Source organism: Neoarius graeffei, chromosome 6 (genome assembly GCF_027579695.1).
Source record: "Neoarius graeffei isolate fNeoGra1 chromosome 6, fNeoGra1.pri, whole genome shotgun sequence".
NCBI classification, from domain to species: Eukaryota; Metazoa; Chordata; class Actinopteri; order Siluriformes; family Ariidae; genus Neoarius; species Neoarius graeffei.
In genome coordinates, this window is record NC_083574.1 from 30,965,668 (window position 1) to 30,989,738 (window position 24,071).

Here is a 24,071-nt window from a genome sequence, read left to right on the forward strand (position 1 = left end):
AAATATGTTGCAAGAATCAATATTGAAATACGGTTCCATTTTTTTCTGATTTGGGGTTGTACTACTTTTTACTCATGTATTCATATATATTCACTGACTCCTGTCTAAGTGCCTTGGCAAGTTGGTAAATTTAGACTCGTGTCAACCTGGACTGCACTGTTATACAACCCCAGATCAGAAAAAGTTGGGATGGTGTATTGAAATTGAAATTAAAACTGAAAACAATCATTTGTAAATAATCTCTGACCTATATTATACTCAAACCAATACAACAGCGCATTATTTGACATTTTACTTAATGAATTTTATTTTATTTAACACATTTCAATTTTTATTCTTAGAATGTGTTTCTTATTTTGGATTGTGTTGCAGGCCTAAAACACAGGAATGGATGTACATTAAAAAATTAAATGATGTTGACCAGGCAAAACATGAAATATATTGGGTTCTTACAGTCTGCAATGAAATACAAGTCAAAATAAATTGAGAAATCACAGCTTTTTTTATTATTATTATTTGTAGTTTCCATACTGTCCCAACTTTTTTTTCTGATTTGGGATTGTAAATTAACATTGTTATTAAATAGAGACATCACTATTACTGTCCAGAGCCCAGCTTCTAAGATGAAAACAGAAGAATGCAAATGAAGCAGAAGTCTTACATACCGTACAGTTATTTAACCCTAATCATACCAGCATATTTTGCAACCTATTCATACCGGGTGGGGTCGGTTACGACCCCACATTATTTTTAGCCAAATATCGTTACATTTTTTATGTGTAGACAACAAAAGCTTCATAAGAGATCAATATTCTTTATTAAACATCTTGTTAGAGATCCACAAATACTATTCTATACTATGTAGACTTCTGGATACCAGCTAAAATGCACAGGCCAATAAATGCATTTATTTCCACTTCATCAACATCCTTCCATGCTTTCTGACTCTGAGGATGAACAGCATTGTACTCAGTAGTCTTCCGGCGACCCTCTCTATTTGTCTCTTGGACAATCTGAATCACTATTGGCTGGGTGATAAAAAGCTGGAAAGACTGCAGTATATCAGTACATCTTCCTTCTGGTGTGATTCCAGGGGCCTGTCTCAAAATATCCTGGGCTCGTCTTCGTCCCTGCGGTAGCTGGGCCTTATCCCAAATAGTTCCATCTTTACCAATTATGTGGTCTTGGTCCACAGCAGGATTGTTGGGCTGGGCTTGGCCTTGGGGAATTGCACCATTGTCCTAGCCTCGCCCACGCCCCCTGCCACGACCTCTGCCATGGCCTCTTCCCCTTCCTTGATTTATTTCAGCCTCTCTGTCGTCAGGGCGTTGTTGATTTCCATGGTGTTCAACCTCTGGATCATTATCACTGGCACTCTCAGTGTCACCTCTGTCTGATGCTTCAGATATGTGGTCTGCTTCTTCCTCAGAGTCAGATTCATTTGGTTCACTCTCATCTGTGGTACTATCCTGCTCTAAGAGTCTTTGAATCTCTTCTCTTCTCAAGTATCTCACTACTCTTGGTCTGCCTGCCATATTTCAATCTGAAAAGACAAAATTGGGTAAAATACACTGAATAAAAAACAAGTACTATATGGCTAAATAGTGAAAAATGAGTGGGGTCGTTTACGACCCCAATGGTTTTTGGTCCGATAAAAAGCAGGCATCGAGGGCACAAAGAATCCAGATGCGTTTTTTACAGTAACCTGTAAAAAATGTGACAAATTCATGAAATTTCATAAAAAAATAATGCATATTAAATTTTTTATCCTAAAAAATAGACGTCCGGGGTCGGAAACGACCCCACCCGGTATGATTAGAGTTAAAGTAGGATGGGGCACTGAAAATGAGGCATTTATGCTAACAATGTAATCATTAAAGATTATCATGGTATATCAATATACAGATTGTGTTGTGTTTTTTTCTTGCAGGCACAGTGTTTTTTCTATTGGTTTTATTTTCAATATTGTTTACAGTGCAGATGTCTCCTCTTTTTGAACTTTGATTTAAATCACTTGTTCTCAGATCTCTCTCTCTCTCTCTTCAGGAATTTCCAGTCTTCTGCTCTGTTTGATGACTTTGTAGAAACTGAAGGAATAAAAACAGAAAATAGCCAAGGAGCCTCTGTCTCAGCATGCAAGAAGGTACTTTTGTGTGTATGTGTGTGTGTATGTGTGTGTGTGCAAGTGTGATTGATACCCACATTGAGCTTCAGTGATCCACACTAATTGGATTTGTCTCTACTAATGGTCAAACCACACACACACATACACAGAGGTTTGTACTCTTATGTTTGTGAGTATTTCCAGTAACTTATTTGTTACTGTGGCGAAATAATATCCATGCCTCCATCTACCTCTACCATTGACCTTAACCTCAATAACAAAATAAAAATATTTTGCCAATTTTAGGTTCAAATAAAAGTTGTACTTTCTTGCAAAAAATACCTTATTCTGTATGAGGACCATGTAAGTTTCCCCACAAGATCAAAACACATATATTTTGGGATACTTTATATGCATAAAGAGATTAAACACACACAAAAAAAATTCTCTCTCTCTCACACACACACACACACACACACACACACACACACACACACACAGATTAGGTTCACTGATACACTATTTCTGTTGGCTTGCTCCTGGTCTAAAAATCTAAGTATTTAGAATTTCAAGTATATGCTCAACTGACAGTTTTTGATCATGCCATATTGGTCCTTTTCTAATATGGTAAAACACTTTAACATCATTTTACAGTATTTTACAATCATAATGTAATGGACCAAAATACACCGAGGGCAGCAGCGTACTGTAGCTGCTAAGTGTATTATGTCACAGCTAGATATAAAACAGTATGAAAATGTAATATCATGATTATAGTGACCAAAAATATCATGATTATCAGCATTATTTCGGTATTGTTAAAATATGCTGAAACTGTTCAAAAATCCTGATATACACACTGAAATATTTTTACCAAGTTATCTTACCAAATCTTACCAACTCTATTGACTATTTTATTGATTAGTCAGTGAATGTAAATTATTAATTTTCCTCCAAACTAGATAGAACTCGTTGCCAGCGGTGTCGATGGGGATGCCTTCACCCGGTAGACTACACGCCTTATTAAGTTGTGATATGGGGATGGACATTTGACCTCACAGTAATCTTGACCTGGTGAAATTACTTGTATCAGCCTTGGAGATATTGGGTTCACAAGGTTTTCGGACAGACATTTGACCTCACAGTGACCTTGACCTGTGACTTTTTGATCTCAAAATCTAATCAGTTTATCTTTGTCCCCAAATGCACAAATGGTGAAAGTTTGGTGAAATGCCTTTCATTTGCCTTGGAGATATTGTGTTCACAAGGTTTTCAGACAGACATTTGACCTCACAGTGACCTTGACCTTAGACCTTTTGATCTCAAAATCTAATCAGTTTATCTTTGTCCCTAAATGCACAAATGGCGAAAGTTTGGTGAAATTCCTTTCATCTGCCTTGGAGATAGTGTGTTCATAAGGTTTTTGGACAGACATTTGACCTCACAGTGACCTTGACCTTAGACCTTTTGATCTCAAAATCTAATCAGTTCATGTGTGTCCCAAAGTGCACAAATGGTGAAAGTTTGGTGAAATTCCTTTCATATGCCTTGGAGATATTGTGTTCACAAGGTTTTCGGACAGACATTTGACCTCACAGTGACCTTGACCTTAGACCTTTTGATCTCAAAATCTAATCAGTTCATGTTTGTACCAAAGCGCACAAATGGTGAAAGTTTGGTAAAATTCCTTTTATTAGCCTTTGAGATATCGCGTTCAAAACGTTTCGGGACGGATGCACGCACGCACGCATGCACGGACGGACGCACGCACAGACAGACGGACAACCCAAAAACATAATGCCTCCTGCACCTTACGGTGGCGGAGGCATAAAAATCAAATTGGCCATTTAAATTCATTTTATGTTAGTTTTACTGAGAGTAAAAGAGAAAGAGGAGAAAAACACCCATCCATTATTTGTAACTGCTTATCCTCTTCAGGGTCGCGGGCAAGCTGGAGCCTATCCCAGCTGACTATGGGCAAGAGGCGGGGTACACCCTGGACAAGTCGCCAGATCATCGCAGGGCTGGCACACATAGAGACAAACAACCATTCACACTCACACCTACGGTCAATTTAGAGCAACCAATTAGCCTAACCTGCATGTCTTTGGACTGTGGGGGAAACCGGAGCACCCCGGAGGAAACCCATGCAGACACGGGAAGAACATGCAGACTCCACACAGAAATGCCCCCGTTGGCCACTGGGCTTGAACCCAGAACCTTCTTGCTGTGAGGCGACAGTGCTAATCACTACATCACCTTACCGCCCCAGGAGAAAAAAAAGTCATAATTATTTAACATGTAACAATGAATGACATTTTCCTTATGTTCCTTTAAATTTTGATTATACTGATCATAATTTTACAAATATTATGGATTGCATTTATTGAATTCATACACAAAGAGACTGGCTTAAAATAATGGCAGAAATAAAATAATTAGACAAGTACATGTCCCTACAAGCCCAGCATGCATGAACACACACTCTGGCACCGTCAATCAATGTAGAATAAGCCCAGATTCTAGCATAAACATTTGCTCAAACACTTATTCAATGGAAATTCTAAGGTAGCAGGCAAATGACTCTATGGCTTTTATAATGAGTGTATTTAGCAGTTACAAGGACAAAATATATTAAAAAGTGTTCCCTACTAATGGTAATTTAAGAAACATGAATAGACAACACTTATGGTTTTACCTTTTCTGGCAGCTTTGTGCATAGTGCTAGTGCGGCTATAATTTGAAGTCACATTGGAAACTTGTACACTGAACCTCTGTCGCATCGAGTCAGACTCAAGCTACCATGATTTTACGTAATGATGTTGGGAGACTGTTGCTAACTTTGATTGATGCTGGATGGTGTTAAAGGGATAGTTCGGGATTTTTGACATGAATCTGTATGGCATCCCCATCAATAGTGTCGTGCAAACACACTGACTTACCCCTGACAGCATCCTGCAAGTCCAGTTCTTGTCCAGTTTTGGTCCAGACGAAAGTAGTCCGGCAAGTTTGTTGGGGTCACTAAAGTAAAACGTTTTTTTGTCTCAAAACAGTATGTGTTCAAAAGAGTGATATATTTGCATCACAAAACCGTTGTCAAATAAAAAGTCAGACCTCGAAATCGCTTGGCACTATTTTCTCTCCCTTCTTATCACTGCGCGCTGCCGCCAGGTGACAGCCACGGCTGTTTCATTCATTGTTTACTAGTGATGGGAATTTCGGCTCTTCTTACTATAAGGAGCCGGCTCTTTCGGAAGATTTTTTATAATTATTTCTCATGACTTGTACATTCACATCGAGTACACATATCAATGCAAATTAACACGAAGGGATTTACTAGACCAATTTATATCTGGAACTATTTTCAGCCACAGCACAGGCAAAGCACCGCTGCAGGCGCAAAGACACCGCGCAGCGCCTGAAAACGGGTGCACAGTGCCTGAAAACAAACCCGTTTTCAGGCGCTGCGCGGTGTCTTTGCGCCTGCAGCGGTGCTTTGCCTGTGCTGTGGCTGAAAATAGTTCCAGATATAAATTGGTCTAGTAAATCCCTTCGTGTTAATTTGCATTGATATGTGTACTCGATGTGAATGTACAAGTCATGAGAAATAATTATAAAAAATCGTCCGAAAGAGCCGGCTCCTTATAGTAAGAAGAGCCAAAAGAGCCGAAATTCCCATCACTAGTAAACAATGAATGAAACAGCCGTGGCTGTCACCTGGCGGCAGCGCGCAGTGATAAGAAGGGAGAGAAAATAGTGCCAAGCGATTTCGAGATCTGACTTTTTATTTGACAACGGTTTTGTGATGCAAATATATCACTCTTTTGAACACATACTGTTTTGAGACGAAAAACGTTTTACTTTCGTGACCCCAACAAACTTGCCGGACTACTTTCTTCTGGACCAAAACTGGACAAGAACTGGACTCGCAGGATGCTGTCAGGGGTAAGTCAGTGTGTTTGCACGACACTATTGATGGGGATGCCATACAGATTCATGTCAAAAATCCCGAACTATCCCTTTAACATGAGCTTTTCCAACCATGGTAATCAACCGCAGTTTTAATGAAAATTAAAATTTTAAATAATAATACAAACCATCTGGAATTTTACTGTGGTTTACTGTTAAGCCAGTAGCAGTTTTATCACTACTCACAGCGGTCTGGTCCTAAGCTCAGGTAACATGCAGGGTGTGGAGTTTCATATGTTCTACCAGTGTGTGTGTGTGGTTTTCCTCTGGGTTCTTTGGTTTCTTCTCACCTCCCAAAAACATGTGCTGGATCTGTAACATGACCAGGATAAAGTTGTACATTACAGCCTGATTATGAGTATCTAAACAATTGTAATGACAAAACACAGACTGTGTCTTAGTAATGTGCTGGGCCACTACAAGGCATGATGACAGCTTCAGAGCACCTTGGATTAGATTGTTCAAGACTCTGGAACTGTGGCATGAGCACTGTTCTTCCAAAAGAGTTTCTGTCAGTTGCTGTTTTGATGATGATGACTATGATGATGGTGATGGTGGTGGAGAGTGCTGTCTAACATTTTGGTCCAAAATCCCCTATAGGTATTTTACTGATGAGATATAGTGACCACAAAGGCCAGAGCATATGATTTACACTGTCTTCATACTCATCAAGCCATTCAGTGAACCCTCATGCCTTGTGGTTAAGGGCAAAGTCATCCTGGAAGAGACCACTTCCATCAGGATTGGAGTTTACTGATGTCAAGAGATATACTGTCCCATCTGAAATTATTGGAACAACAAGGCCAAATCTTCTAATTTTGCTATACATTGAAGACATTTGGATTTTAGAGCAAAAGATGAATATGAGACGATACATCAGAATTTCAGCTTTCATTTCCTGATATTTACATTTAGATATGTTAAGCAACTTAGAACATAACACTTTTGGAGGCATACCACTCAATTTATAGGTATTGGAACAGATAGCCTTAAAGTAAATAACACTTAATATTTGGTTGCATATCCCTTTCTAGCAATAACTGCATCAGGTTGACAACCCACTGACATCGCTGTAGCTGAAATGCATGCTCAATTGGGTTATGCCCTGGTAATTGACTTTGTCAGTTTAAAATGTTCCACTTTTTCCTCTGTTGGACTGGCAGTGTGATTTTGGTTATTGTCTTGCTGCATGATTAAGTTCCTCCCAGTTACAGTGGATTGAATACATTATACAATAGCTATTATTTTCCTTCTTTTCTCAGCTTCAGAATGGCTTGCTTTTTATCCTAGAGACAGCTCTCTGGACTTAATGTTGGTTTATTGATTTTTAACAACAAATGCAGTGTTCATGGGTGAAAACAAGGGCTCAAGCTAAGAGTAGACATTCAGAGCTATGACTTGTTTAAACAAACCCCGATTCCAAAAAAGTTGAGAGGCTGTGTAAAATGTAATGTAAAACAGAATGCAATAATTTGCAAATCTCATAAACCCATATATTTTTTACAATAGAACATAGACAACATATCGAATGTTTAAACTGAGAAAATGTACCATTTTAAGAAAAAAATAAGGTCATTTTGAATTTGATGGCAGCAACACATCTCAAAAAAGTTGGGACAGGGCCATGTTTACCATTGTGTAGCATCCTGTCTATCTAAATATCTGGGAACTGGGGAGACCAGTTGCTGTAGTATTGGGAGAGGAATGTTGTCCCATTCTTGCCTGATATAGGATTCTAGCTGGTCAACAGTCCTGAGTCTTCTTTGTCGTATATTTCATTTCATGATGTGCCAAATGTTTTCAGTTGGTGAAAGATCTGGACTGGCAGGACAGGACAGTTCAGCACCTGTACTCTTCTACTACAAAACCATACTGTTATAATGGATGCAGTATGCAGTTTAGCATTGTCTTGCTGAAATATGCAAAGTCCTCCTGGAAAAAGACATCATCTGGATGGGAGCATATGTTGCTCTAAAACACGTATATACATTTCAGCATTGATGGTGCCTTTCCAGATGTGCAAGCTGCCCATGCCATAGGCACCAATGCACCCTTATACCATCAGCGATGTAGGCTTTTGAACTGAGCGCTGATAACAAGGCAGATGGTCCCTCTTGTCTTTAGTTCGGAGGATGCGGCGTCCGTGGTTTCCAAAAAGAATTTCAAATTTTGATTTGTCTGACCACAGAACAGTTTTCCACTTTGCCTCAGTCAATTTTAAATGAGCTTTGGCCCAGAGAAGATGGTGCCGTTTCTGGATCATGTTCACATACGCCTTTTTCTTTGTATGATAGAGCTTGAACCTGCATTTGTGGATGGCACTGCAAACTGTGTTCACAGGCAATGATTTCTGGAAATGTTCCTGAGCCCATGCAGTGATTTCCATTACAGAACCATGCCTGCTTTTAATGCAGTGTCATCTGAGAGCTCAAAGATCACAGGCATCCAGTATTATTTTTGGCCTTGTTCCTTGTGCACAGAGATTTCTCCAGATTCTCTGAAACTTTTGATTTTATTATATATTATAGATGATGAGATATTCAAAGTCTTCATAATTTTATGTTGAGGAACTTTATTCTGAAATTGTTCCGTAATTTGTAGATGCAGTTTTTCACAGATTGGTGAACCTCTGCCCATCTTTACTTCTGAGAAACTCTGCCTCTCTAAGATGCTCTTTTTATACCCAATCATGCTACTGACCTGTTGCCAATTAACCTAATTAGTTGCAAAATGTTCCTCCAGCTGTTTCTTTGTAGTACTACTTACTTGTCCAACCTTTTGATGCCCCGTCCCAACTTTTTTTGAGAAGTGTTGTTGCCATCAAATTCAAAATGAGCTCATGTTTTTCAAGAAATAGTCAAATGTCTCAATTTAAACACTGATATGTTGTCTGTGCTCTGTTGTAAAAAAATGGTTTTATGAAATTTGCAAATCATTGCATTCTGTTTTTATTTAGATTTTACACAGTGCCTCAACTATTTTGGAATTGGGGTTGAAAATCAAACAGGGCACACCTGGGAGTAAGAAACAGCTGTCAGCCATGACTCAATGACTCTCCTTAGGGTTGCTTTTGGTCCACTAGAGGATAAATACCTGGTCAGACAGAACTGAAGAAGCCTTTTGGATGAGAGGTGAAACATCTTCAAGAATTTCAAGCAAGTCCAGTTGCCTTCTTTCACACCTACGGTTTACGATGACCTGGATGACTGAGAACCTTCACAGACATATTTCCATGCACTTTGGGATGAGAACTCTTCGACTGGTGCAGGAGTATGAGAGGACTTACAGAAACTTATAGAGACTGGAACACCATCATCCTTCCTAGTGACAAAGGGAGATGCACAGTGATGCTAAACACAGTGGACTACCACTCAAAGATGACCAGTCTCCTCAGTGACAGAACCACCTACAGAACCCTGAGGCGGGATCCCACCAGTAATTACAAAAAGAAAGTTGTGAGCTGCCTACAACATCTAGAAGAGGACCATGCCATCAACCGATCTCTGTACTACAGACTGTACCCTGGGGAAGCCATTCCTCTCATTTATGGACTCCCCAAGATTCACAAGGAAGGAGCTCCACTCAGACCCATCATCAGCAGTATAAACTCGGTCACCTATAACATTACCAAACACCTAGCCACCATCCTGGATCCCCTTGTTGGAAACACACCACTTCACATCAATAACTCCCAAGATTTTGCCACTAAAGTTGCAGATCTAAAACTAGACTCAGATGAAACCATGGTTTCCTATGATGCCACTTCTTTTTTCACCTGCATTCCCACCACAGAAGCAGTCAAATCGGTTAGGAAACAACTTCAAGACAACATATTACCAGACAGAATGAACCTCACCACGGACCACATTTGCACCCTGCTTGACCTCTGCCTGACCACCACCTATTTCCAGCTCAATGAATGTTTCTACAGACAGAAGCATGGATGTGCCATGGGCTCACCGGTGTCCCCTATTGTGGCCAAGCTATACATAGAGCAAGTGGAAAACAAAGCCTTGACTACTTTTTCAGGAGTCACTCCCAGCCACTGGTTCAGGTATGTGGATGACACCTGGGTAAAAATCAAAACCCATAAGGTGGAAGCCTTCACAGAGCACATCAATGCAGTGGACATCAACATCAAATTCACTTGAGAGGATGTCAGTGGAAACAACCTAGCCTTTTTGGACTGCAGCATGCACATCAAACAAGACAGAAGCTTTAGCATCAAGATCTACCAGCAACCCACACACACAGACCAGTACATACTGTTTGACTCTCACCACCTACTGGAACACAAATTGGGGGTTGTTAGGACCTTACATCACAGGGCTCATTCATACAACAGTAGAGAGAAAAGAGAAGGAGCAAAATCACATCAAGGAAGCACTTCAGATGTGTGGGTATCCCAACTGGGCTTTCATCAAGACCAGAAAAAGAAACATAATGGAAAGGGAAGAAAACAGCAACAAATGCAAGAATGTTGTAATTTCCTACATTTCTGGACTACCTGAGAAACTCAGGCGGATCTTCTACAAACATCAACATTTCAGACCCAGTAACACTCTGAAGCAGAAACTGGTCCACCCTAAGGACAGAATACCCAGAAACAAACAGGACAATGTAGTGTATGCAATTCAGTGCAGTGAGAAATGCACGGACTCGTATATTGGAGAAACAAAACAACCGCTTCACAGGCACATGGCTCAACACAGGAGAGCCAGTTCCTCAGGCCAGGACTCTGCTGTCTATCTTCATCTTAACAGCAAAGGACACTCATTTTAGGATTGCAACATATGCATTTTAGCTAGAGAGGATCGTTGGTGTGAGCGAGGAGTTAAAGAAACCATTTTTGTCAACCTGGAACAACCATCACTGAACAGAGGTGGCGGTCTAAGACACCATTTATCAGTCACCTACAATGCAGTCCTTGGCACACTTCCCAGACAACTGAATGCACACCAAAACCCAGCTGTTTTCAGTGCCTCACAGGAGGACAGAGAGAACCAACAACCCATTGATCACCCCAATGACTCTCTAGGCTGTTCACACCCAGCCCCCAGTGACCCACACCAACAGGACGACTCAACAACACCTTAGGATTGCTTTTCATCCATGAGAGGATAAATACCTGATACTCCCGATTAGTCATACAGAACTGAAGAAGCCTTTCAGATGAGAGGTGAAACATCTTCAAGAATTTTCAAGCAAGTCCAGTTGCTCTCTTTTACCACCTACAATGTAGTGAGGAATGCACAGACCTGTACATTGGGGAAATGAAACAACCACTTCACAAGTGCATGGTTCAACACAGGAGAGCCAGTTCATCAGGCCAGGACTCTGCAGTCTATCTTCATCTCAATAACACAGGACACTTGTTTCAGGATTGCAATGTACACATTTTAGCCACACAAGACCGGTGGTTTGAAAGAGGAGTAAAAGAAGCCATCTTTGTCAACCTGGAATGACCATCACTGAACAGAGGAGGTTGTCTGAGACACCACTTATCAGCCACCTACAATGCAATCCTTGGCACACTTCCCAGAAAACTGAATACATATCCACACCAAGACTCAGCTTTCAATGACTTGCATGATGGCAGAGAGAGACAACGACCCACAGATCATCCTAATGACCCTCTAGGCTGCTAACACCATTCACACCCAGCCTCCAGTGACCCTAACACCTACAGAATGACTGAGAGGGTCAACGACCCATGTGACCTCAACAACTCTCCTTAGGGTTGCTTTTGGTCCACTACAGGATAAATACCTGGAACTCCCCACTAGTCAGAAAGAACTGAAGAAGCCTTTCAGGTGAGAGGTGAAATGCCTTCAAGAATTTCAATCAAGTCCAGTTGTCTTCTTTAGCACCTATGGTTTACGATGACCTGTGTAGGGGGCTGCCATGCCGTTGCCATAGTACCCACAATTCCCTGCTTCACTTTATGGCCCATCATCTCCCCTTTCACTGTTACAGCATTGAACACAACACGACTGTGCTTTAAAACCCGTGGTGGAATCGAAATTCTCTCTCTCTGGTGGTGGATCCCCACGCGTGAAAGAGACATCATTGCATCTGTGCTAAAGAAGAACAAAGAACAAAGAACGATCTATTGATACCGGACCTTTAGCCAAAGTTCAATGTATTTGATCTTCACATAGTTGTAATAATAACTGAGCCGGTTAGTTACTGCAGCCCACACAGTATTTTAAAAGAGAAAAGGCGACTGGATCCTTTTTCCCTTTCGCAACGTCGACAAACTACAAACAAGATTCCTTCCAGATCATCGGACAACCGATGGGACACCGAAGATCTTCAGCTGACGAGCTTTAAAAGCAAAAGGAACAGAACTGTTTTCTCTCTGGACCTGCGCTCCACGCTGTCTTCGGATAACAGACGACGCACTTTCGGTCACCAAGCAAGAGCAATCTCAAGTAAGGCTGGCATCTGGGCAATTGTTAGTCTTAGCTATGGCTAGTTAATGCAAAGAGTGTTGTTTATTTGAATTCATTCATGGTTTAAATGTATGCATTTTGATTCACATGAAAGTCGGTCTTAGACCATGTGTTGTTTGATTTGCTTTGTTTACTATTCGTATTAGTTAGATCGTGCATGCGCTCTCTCTCTCTCTCTCTCTCTCTCTCTTTTCATTGTACTACACCCCTCAACATTGGGATTTCAGGACAGTGCTTAATTTGTGAAGTGGGAGGTCCGCAGGAGGTGCAGGAGGTGGGTGGGTCCGGCGACTCAAAAAAAAAAAAAGGCGGGGGGCGGTTTACTATAACTTTATGCACACACGCCTATTGCATGACATGTATTGCAACAGCACCAGTTATCAAATCCTGGACAACAATGGACAACGCTCAGAATGTTCTCCAAACAGGCACTCAAGTTCACTCTCGCTCTCCACACATACGTTAAGGCAGGGGTCGGGAACCTTTTTGGCTGAGAGAGCCATGAAAGCCACATATTTTCAAATACATTTTCATGAGAGCCATATATAAAAAGTGACGCTGAATACAACTAAAATGCATTTTTATGTATAACCAACAATTTGAGTGTAATATATTCTTTTTCATAATGAAGAGAGGCTCTTGACATGCCGTCTTCCTCCTGTCCCCCGCTGAATATTTTGACGCAAACGTAGCTTGGCGTGTTTCGAAGTGCCACTTTATTTCATTGTTTCATCGATGCAATATTGTCATTGTATAGGCCTATTGGACACAAAGCAGAACCCTCTCACCCCACAAAGGCGAATTCCTCTGTCCATTCCTGTTGAAATCTACGGTAGCCTACCAGTCACCTTTTTTCCCTTTTCGCCATGTTCTTTGTCAAAAGGCTTTGCTTTGCGGACAGCTAACTGACTTTTTCATTAAATGGAGATGTACTTCTTGATCTCAATGTGAGCTGATTAATCTGTGAGCCAGATGCAGTCACCAAAAGAGCCACATCTGGCTCCCGAGCCATTGCAGACCCCTGCGTTAAGGCAACAACTGGATCAACAATTAACAAATCAAACACAGGTTACAATATATTGATGGCCATAATAAAACACAGCAGAGTAAAGACTTAATCTTGCTTGTGTATCTGACTGAGATTATAAAGAAAGTAAATAAATAAAACGGTCCTGGTACTTGCACCCACAACGCAGCGCCATAGACTGTAGAACGCATTTGAACAATAGACCTACCACGTGTCGACCGACCCGGCAGTGGCCCCGCTTGGCAAAAAAAAAAATAATAATAATATCAGGCATTATGATCTTAGAAAACGCTTTAGTGACGAACAGTTACAGACAGTAATATGTCGTGATATTATGTTATAAAATATTATTTTTTATTAGGCTATATATTAAATTATATATTAAATTTATCTTCTAAAATAACAGACTGTACTCATATCACAACCGGTTTATTTCACCATTGGAGATCAGATCACACAAGACATGAGTTAAATGACTCATTTTAAGGATTTAAGTAGGGTATTTAAAAGCATAGCCTAGGATTTCAAGCATATTTCAAGTTTAAAAGCAGTGCCAGCAAACATAAGTGCAAACAATTCAAGTAATAGTTAAGAAATAAAGGGTTTACAAAACAAGTTGGAGAATTCATTTTAAGGATTCAAGTTTTACTATATTCCAAGGATTCAAGTAACAGCCATAAGTACAATCGATTCAAGTAATGGGTAAGTAATAACCAGGGCTTTGAACCAGAATATTTTTCCTATTGGTTCGTTCCGAACAGAAACGGAATTTTAACGTTTCCGGTTTTGGGTTCCACCATTAAATAGACGTTCCCAAACCGGTTAGAACAAAAAAATTTCGTTCCCGGAACGGTTAATTATGTTCCCTGTCAGCTGTTTAACAAATGGCTATAAAGTTATGTCTCTGTCTCATCCAGCTTAAGCCAAATGTAGGCTAATTCTATTACAACCTTCATTAAATAAGACAAGAAATAATTCAAAACAATTATTATTTCAAATGTTGGCGATTTGGATTCTCAGTATGTCTTCCCATCTACACAAACAGAAAAAGTGCCAGAAATGAAAGATAATTCATTTAGTGTGTTACCAAAGGCTAGTCAGGCCCTATAGAGGGCTACCGCATGACGTCACCGCGCCGCGAGATTTTGTTAGGCGCCATATTGGAAGACCAAGTACACATCTATGCAAGTACATACGTACATAAAACAAACTACACCTGAAATGTAGCCAGGGCCGGTTCTGCCCTAATCTGGACCCAGGTGCAACATCGCGCAACCCCCCCCCCCCCCCCAAAAAAAAAACAAAACAAAACAAAACACCAGTCTAAATCAGGACAACCATCACATAACTAATAACTATAAATATTTTATATCAACTGTTTTAACTAAATGGGCTATAATAAATAAGCCTGCAGGCAGCTGCCTCAGAAAAGTAACCATTCAATGACACAACTGAAAGCCTGCAGCCACGGTGGGCTGCCTCAGAAAAGTAACCATTTGTCCTACCTTAAAACTCGTTTTGCATTTTCTGCCTCCTTTTTTGTATTTTCAACCCTCCGTTTATTTTCTTTCCTTTTCTGAAAACCCGATTTGTGTCCAGACATTTTGTTCTGCTACCAACGAACTAACTCGTCAGGTCTCGTCTCTTGAGTCCGCGATGATTCCCGTGGGAAGGGCAACAACTGATACATTTTTACAAACAGCCAATAGGGAGGTTGCATCGTTCAGGCTCTTCTTTGCTCAGACACTCAGTAATGCACTTACTCACTTATTATCACATGGAGACGTGATAGTAGTCCACCTTCCCGCTCTCTCCATTCAGTCAGCGAACGTCACACAGGAAGTGAACCCCAGCGGGTCATAGAAACTTGCGCAGGAGAAGAATGGCTTTTTTATTTGTAGGCTACGGAAACTTTGAGGAACGAAATAAAAACTGGTATTAACCGGTTACCATTATTTTTAATAAGCGTTTCTGTTCCGGAACATAAAAAATAATAAAGTTTCTGGTTTCGTTTCTGTTCCATGTGAAATAGAAAAAGTTCCCGGTTTTTGTTTTCGTTCCTTGAACCGGTTCAAAGCCCTGGTAATAACGGGTTTTTAAAAAGTGGCGTGAACCATTTTTTCTTTTTCAAGTAACACGGTTAATTCTTTTCTTAAGTAATAACGAGTTGACATGTAACGTTTTTTTTTTTTCAGGGCAGCGATCCGCCTACACCCTTCACATAGTCAAGGATTTGTTATGTAACTGGGATTCTTCGCAGGTGGTTGGTAGGTTCAGGATGCACCGGAGCTGTCGTTGGTGTGCATGTGTGTGTGTCTGGTACACTTGCAGCAGGTGCTGGTGCAGTGTCACTGTGTCCAATGTCGTCCATTTTAGGTCGTTTAGGATCCGCCTGTCCTGGGACTTTGAAAAATTTTAGTAAGCTTTCTTGTTTTTTTGCCATTTTTTCCACAGCGCAAGCTAACGGCTACAAAAAACCCGGTGTTCTATTGAGCGGAAGTATACACCCCATGTCCCCCCCCCCCCCCCCAGGGTGACCAGATTTCCCTAGTCTGAAACCGGGACACTTTTGCGTGCAACCATGCTCATGCACGCACACCTTTTTTTATGTAAACGTGACACTTGGAGAGGTGCTCTTATCATTTTGTTGAAGCTCACATTTATCAACATCTCACATGAAATAAAACAAACAGGCATTTTGTTATCTAGTAGCATAGTGGTATACAGATCAGTTAAATTATGGTCAGACAACAGATGTTGTAATGGCTGAGAATAGGCCAGGCTATGTCCATAGGCCAAATTTAAACTGATTTATTTGACCTGTTTGTGAGAACACCAAGAATGCATATGCACATGTAGGCTATATCTCTAAATTTGTATGCACTATAGCATGAACTTAAAAAGTAGATATGTGACCTCAACATAGCCTAGGTCAGAATCAACGTTACTAACCATTCCCCACAACTGAATGAATAAAGCAAGAAGATGTGTACAAAAGTGAACACTTTAATGGAAGGTGCAACAAGCTGTTCAACACAGCAATATGGCCAAACTGTCAGAATGGTATGTTAAACAGAAACAAAAATAGACAAGTGATTTGACAATATATACTACGGAAGCCGAGAGAGGCCCTTCATATAATCCTTTTTTTTTTTTATTCACCTTGTTATCCCGAGATAACGACATACATAATTAATTCAGGATCTCGAGAAAACAACACAACTAATTCGAGATCTCGAGAAAACAAAACCGTTATTCCGAGATCTCGAGTAAACAGCTGAGAAATGGTTCATTCAGGTGCGCCAAGAGACTTGTGATATGCTGACTTTGGGGCTATTTCTCATTCTGTATAGACTCAACTTTGGTCATTAGAATGTCTGGAATAATCGATCACCTAATAAGGCAATATTTTGATCAGGGCTTGACACAGGGAGAGATTGCATTAAGTCTTTTAATAATGGATAATTTCAAAATTAGTCCGCGGCACCTCCGCAGAAGACTGGCCCGGCTTCATCTCTACCGATGGAGATACAGTGATCCAGCTGAGATCATGAAATAATTGTTTTGTTTTCTCGAGATCTCAGAATAACAGTTTTGTTTTCTCGAGATCCTGAATTAATTATGTCGTTATCTCGGGATAACAAGGTGAATAAAAAAAGATTATATGAAGGGCCTCTTGCGGCTTCCGTAAATATACACTCAAACAAAACAGCAATAAAGGAGGAGAGGGGTGACAGCCCGAGGAAAGCCCCCACAGGAGCGCACATCATTTGCAACATAGGCTACCCAACTCAGTACAAGAACAAAACACTTACAGTGTGTGCAGTAGGCTTCGTGTGCATTGTTCTGCACCTCTTGAAGGAAGGGGTAGGTGCCCTGTAAATCTTTGGAAAAGGTACATTTTCTTTTCGGCATAATTGCTGCAGCATTACTGCTGCTAGCTGCTAGACAAAGAACATTCGCGCCAGTTAATGTTTATTTTATTGTTGCATGGCAACACGTTCTGTTGTCTGGAATAATATGGCTAAATAAACACCCATGCCACAGGGCCAGGGGGCAGTAACCAGGAAAGTTTGCGATTCCTGTCAATTCATCAAAATAGTAAATGCAGACATTTCTCCGCTAATGATTCCCACACTGCTCAGTCGCAAACGTCGCGAGTGGCGAAAACCGGGACATATCCGTGTCCCGACAGACTTTTGTCGGGACTCAGGCCACACAACCCCAAATCGGGACTGATGTGTCTGGTCACCCCCCCCCCCCTTCCCCTTTCGCATAGATTTTGTGGATGTCATAGGAGAGAAATCAACAACAGATATCAAAATCAAAACCGAACACAAAACAATTTTTTATTTACTTATTTATTTAATTTATTGTTTGATTTTTTTCCCTTTGTGATGGTCACGGAGGTGATCTGATCCATTTAAATAGCTGCCGGAACACTGAATGAAACGAAAATAGCTGCCGGATCCGACAACGGAGGTTCCTGATCTTGTTCTGTCATGTTCCGGCTCAAATTAAGCCCTGTTTCAGGAGTACCTAAGGGTTGGGTAGAAGTTTGGGTTTAAGGCCTAGTTGAGACTATCGCTTAAGTTACAGATCCTTTGTTACTCTCCCTCGTGCACTCTCCTTGTTGCCCATCCCCCCTTTAGGCGGTGCCTAGCACAAAGGCTCACGCACTACATTCACATACCACACCTATCTCTCACCCACGTGCCATGCACAGACTTGTTCCCTCACTCCCCTCCTCCTTGTCATGCGCCTGCACACGCTCTCTCTCTCTCCCTAGCTTCTCCTCATCTTGTTAGTGCGCAGCTGCGTACATGCACGCACATACCTACACACACACACACACACACACACACACACACACACACACACACACACACACACACACTCTCACACAGACACACAAACACGTGATTTCCCTCTCACATTTTAACATTCACTCGCCCCTACACTGTAACACTTGCATATAGCCCATTACTTCTGATCACCATTAGTACCTTGGTTATCATCATATTTACTGCTGGTTATTATTCTACTTACTACTGACTATTGCTTTATACACTACACAGCAAATTCCTCAGTGTTGAATTAACACCCAGAGTGTTTATATTGGTCCAATTGGACCAATATAAACACTCTGGGTGTTAATTCAACACTGGGGAATTTGCTGTGTACTGATTATTACTTGTATACATTGTATCACCATTTATATTGAATTATTCCTTGGCTGCTATTGTTGCTATATCTGATCAGTACTGTATTAGTTTGCTAATTCGTGTCAGCTATTTCAATAAATGGTACCTTTGAAGTAAACTGTATCTTGTCTATTGCTACAACATTCACTGAGTGCCAACCTCTGCCAACAAGTATTCTAATTGCCTTCGCCCATTTGGTTGTTATATGAATGTTATAGACCTAGAGTAAACGTATTACATTAGAACTACAATACTCACTAAAACTACAGCAGCATCACCACTAAGTTATTCCATTGATTTTAATAGTTTAGCTATAAACTATTACTTGAATTAATGATTAATTAATTTATGAGACTGATCCCTTTTTACATGAGACTGATTTGATAAGCCTATTGCACCTACACCTAGATGACTGAAAACCTTCACAGACAACTGTCAGCCACATGTTTCAGTATTTTTGATCATTTGACAGTTGGTTGGATTCAATCAAAACCTGTCTGTGTATTTGCTTTGTCTTTAAATATTTGTGTTAAATGACAGCATCAATTTTAAATTGCTGTTTTATCTGTAACAGTTTATTTTAGAGTGAAACAGCTCAGCATTTTCCATAAATGATAGTAATACTATTAACAATTGTAACAGTAGATGAAACATTATATTAATTTATTTTAATGATTCATTTTAAAGCTCATTATTCAACTACTAGAATTTATTGAGCAACTATAGTGAAATTAATAGGAAAAATGCATAGTTATACAAGTGAGGAATGTAATTCGCTTCTGGTGGTTAAGGGGTTAATGTTGTTTTTCTCTTTGCATGAAAATCAGAAACTTTTGTAGCTGCACAAAAATTTTATATTTTGATAGAAGACAAGGGCGGCATGGTGGTGTAGTGGTTAGCGCTGTCGCCTCACAGCAAGAAGGTCCTGGGTTCGAGCCCCGGGGCCGGCGAGGGCCTTTCTGTGCAGAGTTTGCATGTTCTCCCCGTGTCCGCGTGGGTTTCCTCCGGGTGCTCCGGTTTCCCCCACAGTCCAAAGACATGCAGGTTAGGTTAACTGGTGACTCTAAATTGACCGTAGGTGTGAATGTGAGTGTGAATGGTTGTCTGTGTCTATGTGTCAGCCCTGTGATGACCTGGCGACTTGTCCAGGGTATACCCCGCCTTTCGCCCATAGTCAGCTGGGATAGGCTCCAGCTTGCCTGCGACCCTGTAGAAGGATAAAGCGGCTAGAGATAATGAGATGAGAAGACAAAAAACAAATAAAAATCAACACGCATCCTGCTGATGAATCAAGTAGGAACATGAACTAGATTTTTTAAAAATGTCAGGTTGTTCTTTTCACAAATATAAATGAACTGATCTGTTAACACTGCATTGCTCCTCTCACTAACAGATGCAACTAGCTGAAATTTCTAGTGCAGAACGATGGCCTGCTTTGCCAGGCTCTCTCTTTCTCACACACACACACACACACACACACACACACACACACAATTAATGCAAATAAATTTGTTCTAGACATATTTTGTGACAGAATGTATTTATGTCCAGACAATAAAACACATTTTCTAACCCAATTTTCAAAAAAAGTTGGGATATTTTCCAAAATAGAATAAAAACAAAAATCTGTGATTTGAGCAATTCCAGCGTTATGGACGTGACACTTGAACTCAAAATGGCAACAAATGACCCAGTGCATGTTTTATTGTCTCCCAGTATTTAAACAGGTGTTGCATATTTTAAGGCTGTACCATACTGGAGAAGTGATAGAACAAGAACAGTTCCCATAGTACATTCTAGGGCATGCCAGAAAACGCCAATAAAAGATGCGTTATGGATGTGACAGAAAAAGTATCACTTTTCTTGGGTGACTGTACATTTTTATCAAACTTTGTGAAATTGTAAACCTAATGTCGAAATGGAGATATCCATTTGATAGAGGGGTCCAAGGTGAATATTAAAAAAATCTTTGTTTAAAATATTTTGTATTTCATGCAGAGTTTCGGAAGGAAAAGTCAGCGTTATGGATGTGACGAAATTCCATTATGGATGTGACGCGTCTGAAATAGACATGGCATATATTTAGAAAATCAGCAATTTAACCACCATAACTCTTTGAAAAACTCTCTAAATATCAGCTAAAACTATCAAAGTTCTTAAATAATATTTAGGATGGCTATTGTTTTGCTGTTTTGTGGATTTTAGCATACATTTCTGTGGCTTGTGGCAATAATATAGAATTGTACATGATCAAAGTTGATTTTAGCTTGGGTTGACAGTGACATATTAAGTTGGTTACAAATTGGTTCAACTTATTCACATCTGTAAAATACAGGCCTAGGTGATATCTCTGGGAGTGGTTTTGATGTATTACATGTTGCTTTATTTTTGCATGGTGAGGTTGACATTTACATGGAATTGCCCATTTGTTAATTCACATAAACCTTTATGTAACTGACAAAAGTACAAAGAAAAGATTTTCAATAGTTTTACTGACCAACTTCATTTTATTTTGTAAATATAAACAAAATTAGAATTTGATACCTGCAACAAAAAGTTGGGACAGAGGCATCATTATCATTGTACGGTATTACATCAAGACTTTTTATGTTTGGACCATGAAGAACTGGAGACAGGTGCAACAATTCAAGGTGCACTTTATTCTAACTTTCACTTTTCAGTGAATACTAAGAAAAACACACACATTGGGGAACACAGCTCTCTCTCTCTCTCTCTCTCTCTCTCTCTCTCTCGTTACTGGCTATCTGGAAGACACACAGAGACACATGTTAATAGACACATTAATTCAACCTGACTCCTCCCCAATCACAGCTGACGCTTGACCACACCCTCGCTGCCCCAATCACATTTCCTTTTGATAACACTTTATAATCATATGGGATCTGAGGATACTAATTTTATCTGAGGATACTAATAATTTTGTCCATTCTTGCTTGATACAAGCCTTCAGCTGTTCAACAGTCCGTGCTCGCCGTTGTCTGATTCTCCTCTTCATGATGTGCCATACATTCTCAATAGGAAACAAATCTGGACTGGCAGCAGGCCAGTTAAGCATGTGCACTCTTTGTCTATGAAGCCACTCTGCTGTCACCTGTACAGAATGAGGCCTGGCATTGTCCTACTGAAATAAGCATGGACTTCCCGGGAAGAGATGTCGCCTTGATGAATATGTTTCTCTAAAATCCCAATAGATGTCCCAAGATATCAACAGTACCTTCATGCAACTCACCCATGCCGTGGGCACTGATGCACCCCCATACCATCACGGATGATGGCTTTTGCACCTTTCTATGATAACAAAGTGGATGGTCGTGTTCACCTGTGGCACGGAGAACTCGACGTCCAGTTTTCCCAAAAATAAGCTGAAATGTGGACTCATCTGACCTCAACACGTTTCCACTGTCTTTCAGTCCATCTGAGATTAATTCGGGCCCAGAGAAATTGGCTGTGTTTCTGCATAGAATTGATAAATGGCTTCCTCCTTGCATAATACAGTTTCAGTTTGCATTTCTGGATGCAGCAGCGGACTGTGTCAAGTGACAGTGGTTTTCTGAAGTTCTTCCGAACCCATGTGCCTATCTCATCTCATCTCATCTCATCTCATTATCTCTAGCCACTTTATCCTGTTCTACAGGGTCGCAGGGAAGCTGGAGCCTATCCCAGCTGACTACAGGCGAAAGGCAGGGTACACCCTGAACAAGTCGCCAGGTCATCACAGGGCTGACACATAGACACAGACAACCATTCACACTCACATTCACACCTACGGTCAATTTAGAGTCACCAGTTAACCTAACCTGCATGTCTTTGGACTGTGGGGGAAACCGGAGTACCCGGAGGAAACCCACGCGGACACGGGGAGAACATGCAAACTCTGCACAGAAAGGCCCTTGCTGGCCACGGGGCTCGAACCCAGACTGTCTTGCTGTGAGGTGACAGTGCTAACCACTACACCACCATGCCGCCCCCAAGTGCCTATATTTGTCATATTAGCATGATGGTTTCTCAGGCAGTGCCACCTGAGGGCTCGAAGGTCACATACATTCAACAGTGGTTTCTGACCTTGCCATACACTGAGATGTCTCTGAATTCCCTAAATCTTTTCACAATATTATGTGCTGTAGATTTTGAAAGCCCTAAAATCTTGTACTGAGGAATGTTCTTTTTGAATTGATTAACAATTCTCGCAAATTTTGGCACAAAGGATCCTTGCTTGCAAAGACTGATACTTTGGTGCATATTCCTTTTATACCCAATCATGTGACCAATTAGCCTGCTTTTTTTTATCTTCCAAAATGATGTTACTTGAATATATATCTTAGAAACTTTTTGGTCTTATTTTGCCTCAGTGCCAGCTTTTTTTGAGTGTGTTGCAGACATCAAATTATAACTTAATTTATATTTCCCTCTCTCTGTTTGGCATATCATTGCAGTGATGTGGCCACACTGACAGCTTTTACCAGCCATCAAAGTCTCTAGGGAAGAATTACAGTGGTTTCCTGTTACCCTCTACTGAATTATTATAGAGGTTTTCTCCTCGCAACCATTCACACCTATGGGCAGTTTAGAGTAGCCAGTTAACCTAACTACATGTCTTTGGATGGTGGGGGAAACCAGAACACCTGGAGGAAACCCACGCAGACATGGGGAGAACATGCAAATTCCACATAGAAAGGCCCCAATTGGCCATCAGGATTGAACCTGCAACCTTCTTGCTGTAAGGCGACAGTGGTAACCACTGCACCACCATGCCACCTCATTTAAATTTACAAAATACAATTCATTTGGTCAGTAAAACTATTGAAAATCTTTTCTTTATACTTTGTCAGTTAAGTAAAGGTTCACATGACTTAACAAATCACACATTTTTGTTTTTATTGCATTTTGGAAAATATCCCAACTTTTCTGGAAATGTGGTTAGTACAAATGGCTTGCCATGTTTTTCTGCATCTTGTTTGTAAAATGATCAGCTGTTATATTTGTGTTTAATTTTACATCTTATGTTACTTTCATCCTCTAAATAATATTCAATACAACAAGCCCTGATGAAAAAAAAAAATGCCCTTTTAACAATCAGCCTAAATTTGGTGAAACATTTGGATAGACACATTGAGTGAGAAACAAAGAAGTAAAGAGGACGCTGATTGAAATGATTAAATTTAGCTCAGTCTCTCTCCACTCATTTAGCACTTCTTTGTTCCATTCACTCAGTCAATGCCTTTGTCTGACTGATTTTTATTAATTGAATTTACATGACTTTGTGAGCATTTCCACATTATTGTAGAGCTCTA

At 40.4% G+C, this 24,071-nt stretch overlaps 1 protein-coding gene across 1 annotated transcript in view; it reads left to right on the top strand.

Moving 5' to 3' along the window:
- The window catches only part of sphkap (SPHK1 interactor, AKAP domain containing), a 345,056-nt gene that overhangs the window by 13,574 nt on the left and 307,411 nt on the right, over window positions 1-24,071 (top strand). Inside the window, exon 4 of the mRNA XM_060924329.1 lies at window positions 2,047-2,143. Within this exon, the coding sequence (XP_060780312.1) occupies window positions 2,047-2,143 (97 nt within the window). The remainder of the gene's footprint in view (window positions 1-2,046; window positions 2,144-24,071) is intronic.